Genomic DNA, 13,046 nt, shown 5'->3' with positions numbered 1-13,046 from the left:
CTCAGAAGGCAGGTCAGGTGGTCTGGTATTCCCATCTTTTGAAGAATTTTCCACATTTTGTTGTGATCCACACAGTCAAAGGCTTTGCACAGTCAATGAAGCAGTCTCTTGCTTTTTCGATGATCCAGCAGATGTTGGCAATTTGATCTCTGGTTCCTCTGCCTTTTCTAAATCCTACTTGAACATCTGGAAGTTCACAGTTCACGTACTGTTGAAGCCTGGCTTAGAGAATTTTGAACATTACTTTGCTAGTATGTGAGATGAGTGCAGTTGTGTGGCAGTTTGAGCATTCTTTGGCATTGCCTTTCTTTGGGACTGAAATGAAAACTGAACATATCCAGTCCTGTGATCACTGCTGAGTTTTCCAAGTTTGCTGGCACATCGAGTGCAGCACTTTCACAGCATCATCTTAGGATTTGAAATAGCTCAACTGGAATTCCATCACCTCCACTAGCTTTGTTTGTATTGATGCTTTCTAAAGCCCACTTGACTTCACACTCCAGGATATCTGGCTCAAGGTGAGTGATCACACCATCGTGATTATCTGGGTCATGAAGATCTTTTTTTGTATAGTTCTGTTTATTCTTGCCACCTCTTGTTAATATCTTCTGCTTCTGTTAGGTCCATACCATTGCTGTCCTTTATTGTGCCCATCCTTACATGAAATATTCCCTTGGTATCTCTAATTTTCTTGAAGAGATCTCTAGTCTTTCCCATTCTATTATTTTCCTCTATTTCTTTGCATTGATCACTGAGGAAGGCTTTCTTATCTCTCCTTGCTGTTCTTTGGAACTCTGCATTCAAATGGGTGTATTTTTCCTTTGCCTTGCACTTCTTCTCTTCTCTCAGCTATGTGTAAGCCTTCCTTGGACAACCATTTTGCCTTTTTGCATTTCTTTGTCTTGGGGATGGTCTTGATCCCTGTCTCCTGTACAATGTCACGAACCTCTGTCCATAGTTCATCAGGCACTCTATCATATCTAATCTATTCAATCTATTTGTCACTTCCACTGTATATTCATAAGGGATTTGATTTAGATCATACCTGAATGGTCTAGTGTTTCTCCCTACTTTCTTCAATTTAATTCTGCAGTTGGCAATAAGGAGTTCATGATCTGAACCACAGGTAGCTCCCGGTCTTGTCTTTGCTGACTGTACAGGGTTTCTCCATCTTTGGCTGCAAAGAGTGTAATCAATCTGATTTCGGTATTGACCATCTGGTGATGTCCACGTATAGAGTCTTCTCTTGTATTGTTGGAAGAGGGTATTTGCTATGACCAGTGCATTCTCTTGGCAAACTCTAAGTAGCATACATTTGGAATACTTTCCAGTTAGATATAATTAAGGGTGATTTTACTATATAATGCCAAAAAAGGCAACTAAAAAATAAGTATCTTAAAATTGGGCAGAAATAAACTAAATTGCACTAATTACTCATAGGAATAACTGTACCTATCTACTTATAGCAGGTATCTTGGTATTGTAAAATAGAAATATGGTGATCATGCTTTTTAAAATATTATAACAATGTTGGGATAACATACAACTGGAAGGTTTAATTATTTTATTAAATTCACTTTATGGATTAGGTCGTTATATAAAACATACACATTTTCTCATGCATAACACATGGCTTTCTTTTTTGTTCCTATTCCTTTTAAGAAAAATATATGGTAGTTGCTGAAGGCAATATTCATTCAGCCTAACTTTTTACTTAGTGTATATCTACGGTATAATAAAAGAAAAACTAATGCTTGATAAGGCAATTGCTATGGAAAACACTTTGCCAGTGGTTCAAGAAGCTAAACATAAAATTTACCACATGAACTAGAAATTCTTCTCCAAGGCACATATATACCAAAAAAGAAAAAAAATCAAAGAAGAGACTTAAAAATCAAAAGATGAATGGACAACATATATATAGTATGCATATTATATAAATAATATTAAATAGTCATTTACATATAATATGAGACTGAGTATTAAAGAGCAATGGAGTCGTGACACATGCCATAACATGGACGAACCTTGAAAACATTACAGTGAGTGAAAAAACTGTGACAGAAAAGGAAAAATACGTGATTTCACCTATATGAAATACCTATAATAGGAAAATCAAGAGAGAAAGTAGATTCAACTTTACCAGGGAGAGTGATCAGGGGTAAATGGAGATTTAGTGTTTAACAGTTACATACTTTCTGTTTAGAGCTATGAAAAAGTGTTAAAAATAGACAGTGGTGATGTTTGCACATTTTGAATGTAATCAATGACAACAAATTATATACATAAAAGGGATTAAAATTGCAACTCTATGGTATATTTTTTACCACCACTTAAAAAAGTAATAAAGTAATTTACTCAAAACTATTGGATTGTATACTTTACATGGGTGAACTGCACAGTGTATAAATTATATCACAATAAAAATGTTTTCACAATTAATGTTTGAAGGCCTTCTTCAATGTCTGAAGCTTAGGGCCCTTTTCCTTAAAGGTGCCTTCTCTGGTCATTCTATAATCTTCTCTAATTTCCAACTCATAGTATATTTTATTTGTTTATATCACTCATTTAGCAATTAATTTCATTCTGCTTTTTAAAACAATCTCTGGTGTTTTAAAATTAATATTACAGATTTAATATTTGATTATGCTTTGTTTACAAAACAAGAGTCATTGCTCAAATTATCAAGACTCATATTTAATGCCTGCACTTTATTTTCCCCAATGAGATTAGGAGTAGCTGAAATTGTCAAATCAGAACCCAAAATCTCTCTGTTATCTTCAAATCATCAAAAAATAACACTTGCACATATACATTATGCAAAAATTTCAATAACAATAGTTAAGAGGAAAGCATTCCAGGGAAAATTTAATCCAAATATTCATTCTCTGAGCACTACAATTAATCAAGGATGTAATAGTCTTAGTTTTATAACTATTAAAAATAGGAAGCAGGATACTTTTTTAAAAAATGTATTTAATTGAAGGCTAATTACCTTACAATATTGTGGTGGTTTTTGATGTACATTGACATGAATGAGCCATGGGTGTACATGTGTTCCCCATCCTGAACTCCTCTCCCACCTCCCTCCCATCCCATCCCTCAGGGTCATCCCAGTGCACCAGCCCTGAGCACCCTGTATCATGCATCGAACCTGGACTGGCGATCTATTTCACATATGATAATATACATGTTTCAGTGCTATTCTCTCAAATCATCCCCCCCTTGCTTTCTCCCACAGAGTCCAAAAGTCTGTTCTTTTTTGCTGTGTCTCTTTTGCTGTCTCGAATATAGGGTCATTGTTACCATCTTTCTAAATTCCATATATATGTGTTAATATACTGTATTGGTGTTTTTCTTTCTGACTTTCTTTGCTCTGTATAATAGGCTCCAGTTTCATCCACCTTATTAGAGCTGATTCAAAATGCATTCTTTTTAATAGATGAGTAATATTCCACTGTGTATATGTACCACAGCTTTCTTATCCATTACTCTGCTGATGGACATCTAGGTTGCTTCCACGTCCTGGCTATTATAAACAGTACTGGGATGAACACTGGGGTACACGTGTCTCTTTCAATTCTGGTTTCTTTGGTGTGTATGCCCAGCAGTGAGATTGCTGGGTCATATGGCAGTTCTATTTCCAGTTTTTTAAGGAATCTCCATGCGGTCCTCCATAGTGGCTCTACTAGTTTGCATTCCCACCAACAGTGTAAGAGGGTTACTTTTTCTCCGCAACCTCTCCAGCATTTATTGTTTGTAGACTTTTTGATAGCAGCCATTCTGACTGGCATGAGATGGTACCTCATTGTGGTTTTGATTTGCATTTCTCTGATAATGAGTGATGCTGAGCATCTTTTCGTGTTCTTAACCACCTGTATGTCTTCTTTGGAGGAATGTCTGTTTAGTTCTTTGGCCCACTTTTTCATTGGGTCGCTTATTTTTCTGGAATTGAGCTGCAGGAGCTGCTTATATATTTTTGAGATTAATTCTTTGTCAGTTGCTTCATTTGCTATTATTTTCTCCCATTCTGAAGGCTGTCTTTTCACCTTGCTTATAGTTTCCTTCATTGTGCAAAAGCTTTTAAGTTTAATTAAGTACCATTTCTTTATTTTTGCTTTTATTTCCATTACTCTGGGAGGTGGGTCATAGAGGATCAGCAGGATACTTTTAACATAATATTCTATTTCTATTTGACCAATCATTTTTCTTTTTCTCCAAATAAATTAAAGATACTATCCAAAACAAAAAATAAGATTAAAAATGTGAGGAATATACATCTAACATCTATACAAATACATTTATGTCTAAGTAGAAATGTACAGGATATATACATGTAATCCTGAACAGAAGTAAATAAAATATGAAATTATACAGATAATAATAACAAAAAAGGTATTTGGGGGCTAACCAAAATTTTGTTTACTTAAAAATCTCATTTAATGAATACAGTGATTTTAAAATAACTTAAACGTAAGAATTTGAGGTATAATGACGAAAGAGAAGGAAGACTTTAGAGAAAGGAATAGGAAGAATGAATATATATATGGTACTCCTTTGGAAAGTAGCATAAAACCTGGAGAAATACATAGCACACTTAGAATAAAATTACATATTTACAGAATATAAATACAAAGTCTAGGTGAATTTTCTACCTATGTCCTTAGTATATGTTTAAAATGACCTTTGAGACTTACAGGCTATTTTAATCCACAGCAGGGTTTTCTTTTCTTAATTGGTACTTATAAAAAATATGTACCATGTGTTTGCTAAAATGTTTCTTTCCTGTAGAATATCTGGATGATTTGCTCTTAAGTATGCCTTTAAAAATGTATTGTAAATATAAACAGTGTTAGCTCACATAAAATTTAAGAAATAGCCTATATTTTGATCTAAAGGCAAAAGGTTTACATTTTTAAATTATGGCATTATTACCTTAAGTGAATCTGTTTCAATGAACAATTATATTTCTATTCACTATCAAAGTAGAACAACTGATGTTCACTTTTACAGTGAAAATACTCATTGGCATCTCAGAGAATATTGCTTTTCCAGTTAGAAATGACAGTTATTTATCAAATTCAATTCCCCAGAAAAGTCAATAAAGAGAGGGAAACAAAGATTTTTTCCATTAGACAAAATACATAAGTTAAAACTCATTCTTCATTAATTTCATAGTTCTCATACCCTCACTCCAATACCCAATAGGTCCAATACTTTGGCCACCTGATGTAAAGAGCCAATTCATTAGAAAAGACTCTGAAACTGGGAAAGATTGAAGGCAGGAGGAGAAGGGGATGACAGAGGATGAGATAGTTGGATGGCATCACTGACTCAATGGATATGAGTTTGAGCAAACTCTGGGAGATAGTGAAGGACAGTGAAGCCTGGCACGCTGCAGTCCATGGTGTTTCAAAGAGTCGGACACGACTGAACAACCACAACAATGTACCCTTAATCTCTGAGGTTTTATAATTTACAAATGATGATACAGGCATGGCTTGAGATTCCCAAGGTCACAGCATACTAGAAAGAGGGATAAAGATGATGATGATAGCAGCTGTAAATTTCTAAGCACATAATAAGCACTGCACATAGGAATACAGGCTAGGAATGGAGACAATATCTGTAATAGCGTACTGAAAGCTGTATAAGAATTCAAAAAAGACCGACAACTGATTTTGACTCCATGACCAAGAATCTACAAACCCCATGTCTCAAGAGTATCATCATGCTACAATACAAAATAGCTCATGCTTTAAAGACAACTCTTTGAGACCTTAATCAAATGTTTAAAAATTTGCAAAGTAAAGATACATATTTTTAACTTAAAAATAAGAAGCATGGGAAATACAATCTAAAGACCTACATTTGAATCCAGATGCATCACCTAATATTAAAGGTATCGGTGACCTTAGGCCATTTCAATCTCCTTAAGACTCAGTTTCTCCAAATGTAAAATGGAAATAAAATTTACCTTACAGCACAATGGTGAGAATCAATATATCAATATATGTAAAAGCACCCAGTACGACCGAATATAGCAGCTACTGAAATATTCTGAGAACTTAACTACTTAAAATAATTTTGCTAAGATAAACAATTTTGTTCTTTTTAAATGTTATTACTCTTCAGATGTTACTCCAGTTTGTAAATATGTAAAGTAGAAAAAGCCAAGATTCATTTAAGTGTATAAAGAATGCTCTCAAAGTTCATCATAAATCACCATCAATTCATTCTTTAGCCTCAATTTAGATGATAACTCCTTAGGAAAATCTTTCCACAATCTCCACTGGCATTTATCTATTAAACATGTAATATCTACCATGTCTAAAACCAAATTCCTGATCTTCCACTGCATCACAAACTTGCTCCCTGTGAAAACCACCCCCATCTCACAGTTGATGGCAACACCACTCTTCTAGCTGCTCAGCAAAAAACCTTGGCTTCTCTTTTCCTCATATTCCACAAACAATCCATCAGAAAACCTTTTCAGTGTACCTTAAAAACATCTAGAATTTAACTACTACCAGTCTTATGTAAGCCACTACTTTAAATCAGATTACTCTAAGAGCCTTCTAGCTGGTGGTCAGTGCCTCCCTATAGTCCATTCTCAACATAGCAACTGGAGTGACCCTTTAAAAATATAAGCCAGATTTACTGAAAGCCCTGCAGTGGCTCTTTAAAGTTCCTATGGTGCTCTGTAAAGCCCCAATTATCTCTGTCATATCCGCCTACTCTGGTTTGTAGCTCACTCTGCTTCAGTCACACTGGGCTTTGTTCATTACTCTGAACACACCAGGCATGCTTTTGCCTTGAGCCCTATACTTGGAAGGCTCTTAAGATATCTGTGTAATTAACTACCTTGATCTTTGCTCAAACACCACCCTACCCATCACCACCACAGCATTCTTACCCTTTTTCTTACTTACTTTTTCTTTCCTCCATAACACTTGTCACTTTCAAACATGCTATATACTTATTTATTATGCTTCCTGTTGACTCCACCCTCCAATACACGTTCCCCAAGAGCACAGACTTTTGCAAGTTTTATTTACATTTATATCCCTAGAACAGCACCCCAAAATATATATTAAATATATAAATAGAAGGAAACATTAGATATTTCTTTATGCCACCTTTAGTATCCTGAATTTATTTCTATTATATCAATTATCACATTGTATTGTAATAGCCTGTTATATTTTTGCCCCTTCAACTCAACTAAACTGTAAGTTTCTTGAAAGAAAAGAAAGTGAAGTCGCTCAGTTGTGTCCGACTCTCTGCAACCCCGTGGACTGTAGCCCACCAGGCTCCTCTGCCAAGAGGATTCTCCAGGCAAGAATACTGGAGTGGGTTGCCATTGCCTTCTCCAGGGGAAGTTTCTTGAAACAGGGATTTATCTTGCTTTCCATTACTGTCAGAGAATTTCCTTATAGTGCCTGACAGTAAGGATTTTAACATTTGATAAATTGATGAAAAAAAACTTGTCTAAATCAAAGTCTTTAGCACCTTTATTATGTGCGAAATATAAACTCAATGCTTAAAGGCATGACACTGAAGACTGAGTTCTGTATGGATTCTGTTAGATTTTCTGGTCTTGCTCTGGCACTTATTAGCTAAAAGACATTGATGAAATCATTTAAATTCTCTAAAACTGTTTCCTTATCAGTAAAAATGAGAATAATGATGGTACCTATACCTCATGCAATTATCTTGACTGTAAAATAATTTGATAATAGAATTCAGAATACGCTTCTGCAGAATCCGCTGCTCTGGCATTTTGACTGTTTGAGTTAAGGCACTTGAAAAACTAGCAAATACAGAAAAACACTCTGACCTTCCTTCTTTTTCTTAAAAGCAGGAAATGAAAGTACTATATGAAAGATGTCCTTCCTATACCAGAAGGAAAATAACACTCACCATCAAGGGTGAAAAGTTGAGACTGAGAGAATTCTCAACAAACAGACCTTGTTAAAATAATTCTTATCTTCCTTTAGTCTCCCCACATAGTTTAGTCACTTTCCCACAACTGCCTCTCTTTGTTCAACTTAACATAAAACCAGAAGATTTCACCATTTCCTTGGTCTTCATTCCTTTTGCAGACTCTCATCTCACATAAAATTTGTATTATAAATATATAAGCTTTTTTCTCCTGTTGATTTATCTCACACCAATTTAATACTCAGGCCCAGCAAAATAGAAGTCTAAGAGGGTAAAGGTAAAAGTTTGCCTTTCCTACCATAAATTAGTCCAGTAGTTTGCACATATTAGGCATTCAATAAGTGACATCTATTATTTGTTATTACAAATTAAATAGATGCATTCCTATAAGTCCTACTTCAATAACTTGACTAAGCCAGAATAGTCATTAAATATAATCTTTAGAATCTCCTTATAATGCACCAATAACATAAATCACCAGGTTAAAATATGTGATAAGCATTTTGCAAAAGAAGTTACCTTAATTCTCTCAACAAAACTTAGTTACATTATCTCAGAATATTTTAAAACTAGTTCTGAATGTTAGGTTCTATGACCATCTTCAATAGTTGCCTTCAATGTTTAACAATTTCATAGTATTTTTTATACAATCAGGATACCTAATAATAAAGTTTAAAAATAAAACATCTTACTATTTAGATGAACTATATACTTACAGGCCTATAATGTATATACACTTTGTTCCCTCTACTCTGAATAATCTCATTTCCAGAAATAACACTTGAAAGAAAAAAGATAAATAATTAAGTGTATTTGTGACTCTTCACTAAATCACCTCCAGGCTTTCCATTTCTCATTTCAGCCATGTATCCAACAATATGTAGAATCCTCTGGTAATGTCATATTATGGATTTAGCAAAAATAATAATTTTGTTGAAATTAAAAAGACAATTAATTACCTGGTATTTATTTTAAGGTTTACTCTCCACTATTTTACAATAGAAATAATTTTTCTATATTTCCTTGTGTACTATTTTCCTACTATATACTCAGAGTCAGTTGTCTGTTTTTTAAAATCTTATGAATAATCATTTTCTTTACAGTTTGTACTACCATAAAGAAATAAAAAACACATTTTACTTAGCACACATATGAGCAGTAGACAAGAAAACTGAGGTAAGCAGTTTAAATGATTGTCCCAAGAACACAGATGGAGTGACTGCCAGCTTTAGGATTAAAACTAAGCAGCTCGTTATTCCCCTTCTTATATTCTGAGTACTTAATATTGTTTTTACCTCACAAGGATCTCATAATTAATTTTAAAATAATTTAACTTAATAATTAAAACAATTATCAACAGTTCTGACAATATATTTAAATAGATTTATGAAATATATTAAGTAAAAATAAATTAGTTTATCCAAATATTCCCTAAAAAATTGAATCTGATTTACTACATAAGTTGTTTTTTAAATTTTGCTTAGAGTGCCAAGAAAGTGACAGCTTAATATAATTTATCACTTTAATGTCTTTTTTAAAAGCTAAATTCTTTATCCAAAATCTACAATAAGTATATGAGAAGGCTGGATTTAATACCAAACAAAAATACTTTCTCATTAAAAAAAAAAAATTATCCAAACTTAAAACAGTACTTTCTACTGTAATTATAAACTTCAACTTCAGGATATATTTACAACAGATATATCTACTGAAAGACAATGATAAAAAGTAAAGAAAGCACCACATACTATTGCATTTACAGGAGAAAAAGACATACAGTATAACATTAACAGCTTACTGTGGAGAGTGGATTTAATCAGGAAGTAGCCATTATCCTTTCGATTCAGAGCAGTGACAGCACTCCAAAACAACAAGCCGTGATATTTTTCAGTTAAAAGGCATGAAAGAATACCTACTATTGTGTCCTAGCTTTGCTGACCCCAAAGGTCACCATATGTCTTTTATCAAAAGCTATCATGAAAACATAATCCAAGCAAGCATTTACAATGCTTTATTTGTTGAAACACCTAAAATCTACCTAACACAACCTCTCTCTCTCAGTTACTCACAAAACATGGCTGTCTTATTCAGAGATTAGCAATTATTGTAATGAGATACTGTCGGAGAGGGTCAAATAGTACTTCCTGCAGTTTACACATCTTGATTTCCTGGTAAACAAACTGAAAGGCAGGTGGAGCACTTAGATCACCAGTAAGCGTGAAAGCTCACGTGACAAAACTAAGCCAGGTGAGGTTAATGTCTCAAATAATTTTTCTTTTCTTAATTTTAATTAGTGTCAAGACATAAAGGGTTCTATCTTTCTTCCTTTTTTAAAGAAGGGTTTATTCCTGACATGCGAAGGCACACAGTTATAATAAGAAATGCTTGAGAAACAAACCTGTTTAAGCAGGTTTTAAAAATGACTGCTTGGCAGGTAAATTTAAAAACAAGGCAATGCTAGCTAACAAGGTTTTCTCTTTAAAAAAAAAACAAAAAAAACTAGGATTAAGTGTTTAAAAACCTGCTAAATAAGGAATAAGTTTTTAAATTTCAACTCTTTCAACAAAAAAGATAAAGTTTCTGAGTTATAATTAAAGACAAGCTCTTGCAAAGTAAAACTATAATTCATGCAGCAGTCCAAGGAAAAAATCTCAGTATATGAATCGAAACTTTATATAACTTGAAGCTATTCCCTGCATCACTTAAAACTCATATTTTAAAAAGAAAACAAAATCTAAAATATTTACCAGTAAGCATTTAAAAATATATGCTGTGAGCTTGAAATTTGTTTAAAAAAATTGAAAGTTTTTCCCCCCCAAATTACTTTTTCACTCTTTGAAATTTCTAACTGTAGTTAAATGAAGACTAACTTAAATTAACTAAGGTATAAAACAAGCACACAATCCATCAAAATGATAAACCAATTCACTAATTTAAGAATATGGAGAGGTTTTTTTTTTTAAATCTACAATATTTCATTTATGTTTAAAATTCTTTGTTCTAAGGCCCTCCATCTGTGTCCTAACTATTAACACAGTATCATTTAATTTTAATGCAAGGAGCCCTTAACAACCATTTCACAGTAATATAATCAAGGTATTAAATTATATAACTTAAATCAGGTGTATATTTATTATATTTGCAAAATAAAACTTTAATGTATTGACAAACAGAAAACAAAACAAAGTGATAACAAAATCAATGACAACAAAAAAAGACACCCAAGAAGATAAAACTAAACTAATAATATAAAATATAAGAACAGGTCACATTACAAACATTTAATATGTATCATTTGAAAGGAGTACATATTTAATACTGAACAACATTAATGCTAAACAGTTCTAAACTAATACTAAACAAGTTGCTAACCACCATCTTTACTATGATGAAGCATGAAACAAACAGCAGATTTTCAGAAAATCACGACTAAGAAGCTAAAAGTTACAGCTGAATTTCTAGGTCCAATTAAATAATTCAGATATCCTGTTAACTACCTGGAATGCAAAACATAGCACTATTTCCTTCATAGATAATTTGAGATATATTAATAATTCTTACTGAATAGGTAGCTTTGACTATGTAATTCATATATGGAAACAAAATTTTAAATTAGAAACTTATTTTTTCAGTTATTTTAAAGACCCATGACTATTTTAGTTTCCCACAATGGTTTTTCCAGTGGTCATGTATGGATGTGAGAGTTGGACTATAAAGAAAACTAAGCACTGAGAATTGATGCTTTTGAACTGTGGTGTTGGAGAAGACTCTTGAGAGTCCCTTGGACTGCAAGGAGACCCATCCAGTCCATCCTAAAGGAGATCAGTCTGAGTGTTCATTGGAAGGACTGATGTGGAAGCTGAAACTCCAGTACTTTGGCCACCTGATGCAAAGAGCTGACTCATTTGAAAAAACCCTGATGCTGGGAAAGATTGAGGGTGGGAGGAGAGAGGGGACGACAGAGGATGAGATGGTTGGATGGCATCACCGACTCGATGGACATGGGTTTGGGTGGACTCCGGGAGTTGGTGATGGACAGGGAGGCCTGGAGTGCTATGGTTCATGGGGTCGCGTAGAGTCGGACACGACTGAGCGACTGAACTGAACTGAATGGGTCAAATTTAAAAGATAAGGAAATTAAAATACTGAAGTAAAGAAAATAAATTTGAAATTTTGTTTCATTCAAAGCACCTTTCATCAAATGTCAGGAAATTTTGGTGTTAACAGTTTATGATTCAGTTGAAAGACCAAGGACAAAAACCAGGGCAAACATGATACCCTTTGTGTTAGAAAAAGACCCCCTCTGAGCTAATGTGAGAAAAGGAAACCTTTTCCCCCTCTAGATATATCTCAACCCTACTTGTTCTTTCAGTCAGGCACTCTTTGTAGAGTATACTTGGCACAAAGAACTACACCTGGTAGCTCTGCACAGAGAAAAATCTTCAGAAAGGATTCCCTTGCCCCTGGAAGGTCTAAGAAACCACAAAGGAGATTAGTCTTCCATGACTTAAAAAATTCACGCAAAATGAAAATGAGAGACAGGGAAGGGGACAAGAGCGCCTACTTTTACTTGCTTACATTCTACTGGCAATAAAGAAGCTTTCCATAATTATTTATATCCTATCTATTCTAAAATAAGATGACTTACAGACATATGATGAATAAAACAGAATGCTTTCAAAAAACAAATTAATATGAATAAAGGGAAGCGAGAAGGATAAAACACAAAGTAAAGCTGGAACACAGAAATGCCTGTCATAAGGTCTTGCACAACCCTCAGATGTGGGTGGTTCAGCTCTGAGCTTCCTAGCAATCAAAGTAAAGCAGGAAACAAGATCAAATTATAAAACTCTCACTGTGCAAAAACTTCACTTTACAAATAAGCACCAAGGCTTTTCCTAGTACTTAGAATCAAGAGAAAAGTCCTCATACTTTTCAGTGATGCAACACTGGACAAAACAATAATTTTCTCAAGAGCATCTTACAGAAATTGAACCAATTTCATATGACACTCCTTTCAACCTTTCTTCAGGGCAAGCTGAAATCATAACATGATGAAAAGTTACCCAGAAAATGTGCCATCTTACTAGGAAGGTTTCTGC

General features: G+C 33.9%; 1 protein-coding gene across 21 annotated transcripts in view; it reads right to left on the bottom strand.

Annotated features, from left to right (window-relative positions):
- The window catches only part of BAZ2B (bromodomain adjacent to zinc finger domain 2B), a 313,340-nt gene that overhangs the window by 185,578 nt on the left and 114,716 nt on the right, over positions 1-13,046 (bottom strand). For 13 of the 21 annotated variants that reach the window (XM_061135317.1, XM_061135329.1, XM_061135327.1 and 10 more), the window contains exon 1: positions 9,722-10,027. The exons of 6 other annotated variants lie outside the window; for them this stretch is intronic. In XM_061135317.1, coding sequence (XP_060991300.1) covers positions 9,722-9,731 — 10 coding nt within the window. In that variant the 5' untranslated portion in view covers positions 9,732-10,027. Of the gene's footprint in view, positions 1-9,721; positions 10,028-13,046 lie in introns of those variants that run through there. 2 more of the 21 variants (XM_061135320.1, XM_061135326.1) reach the window with 2 other exon arrangements.

The sequence above is a fragment of the Dama dama genome, chromosome 33, assembly GCF_033118175.1.
Source record: "Dama dama isolate Ldn47 chromosome 33, ASM3311817v1, whole genome shotgun sequence".
NCBI lineage: Eukaryota > Metazoa > Chordata > Mammalia > Artiodactyla > Cervidae > Dama > Dama dama.
Note: the sequence above shows the minus strand (reverse complement) of the source record. Positions and strands in the feature narration are given on the sequence as shown.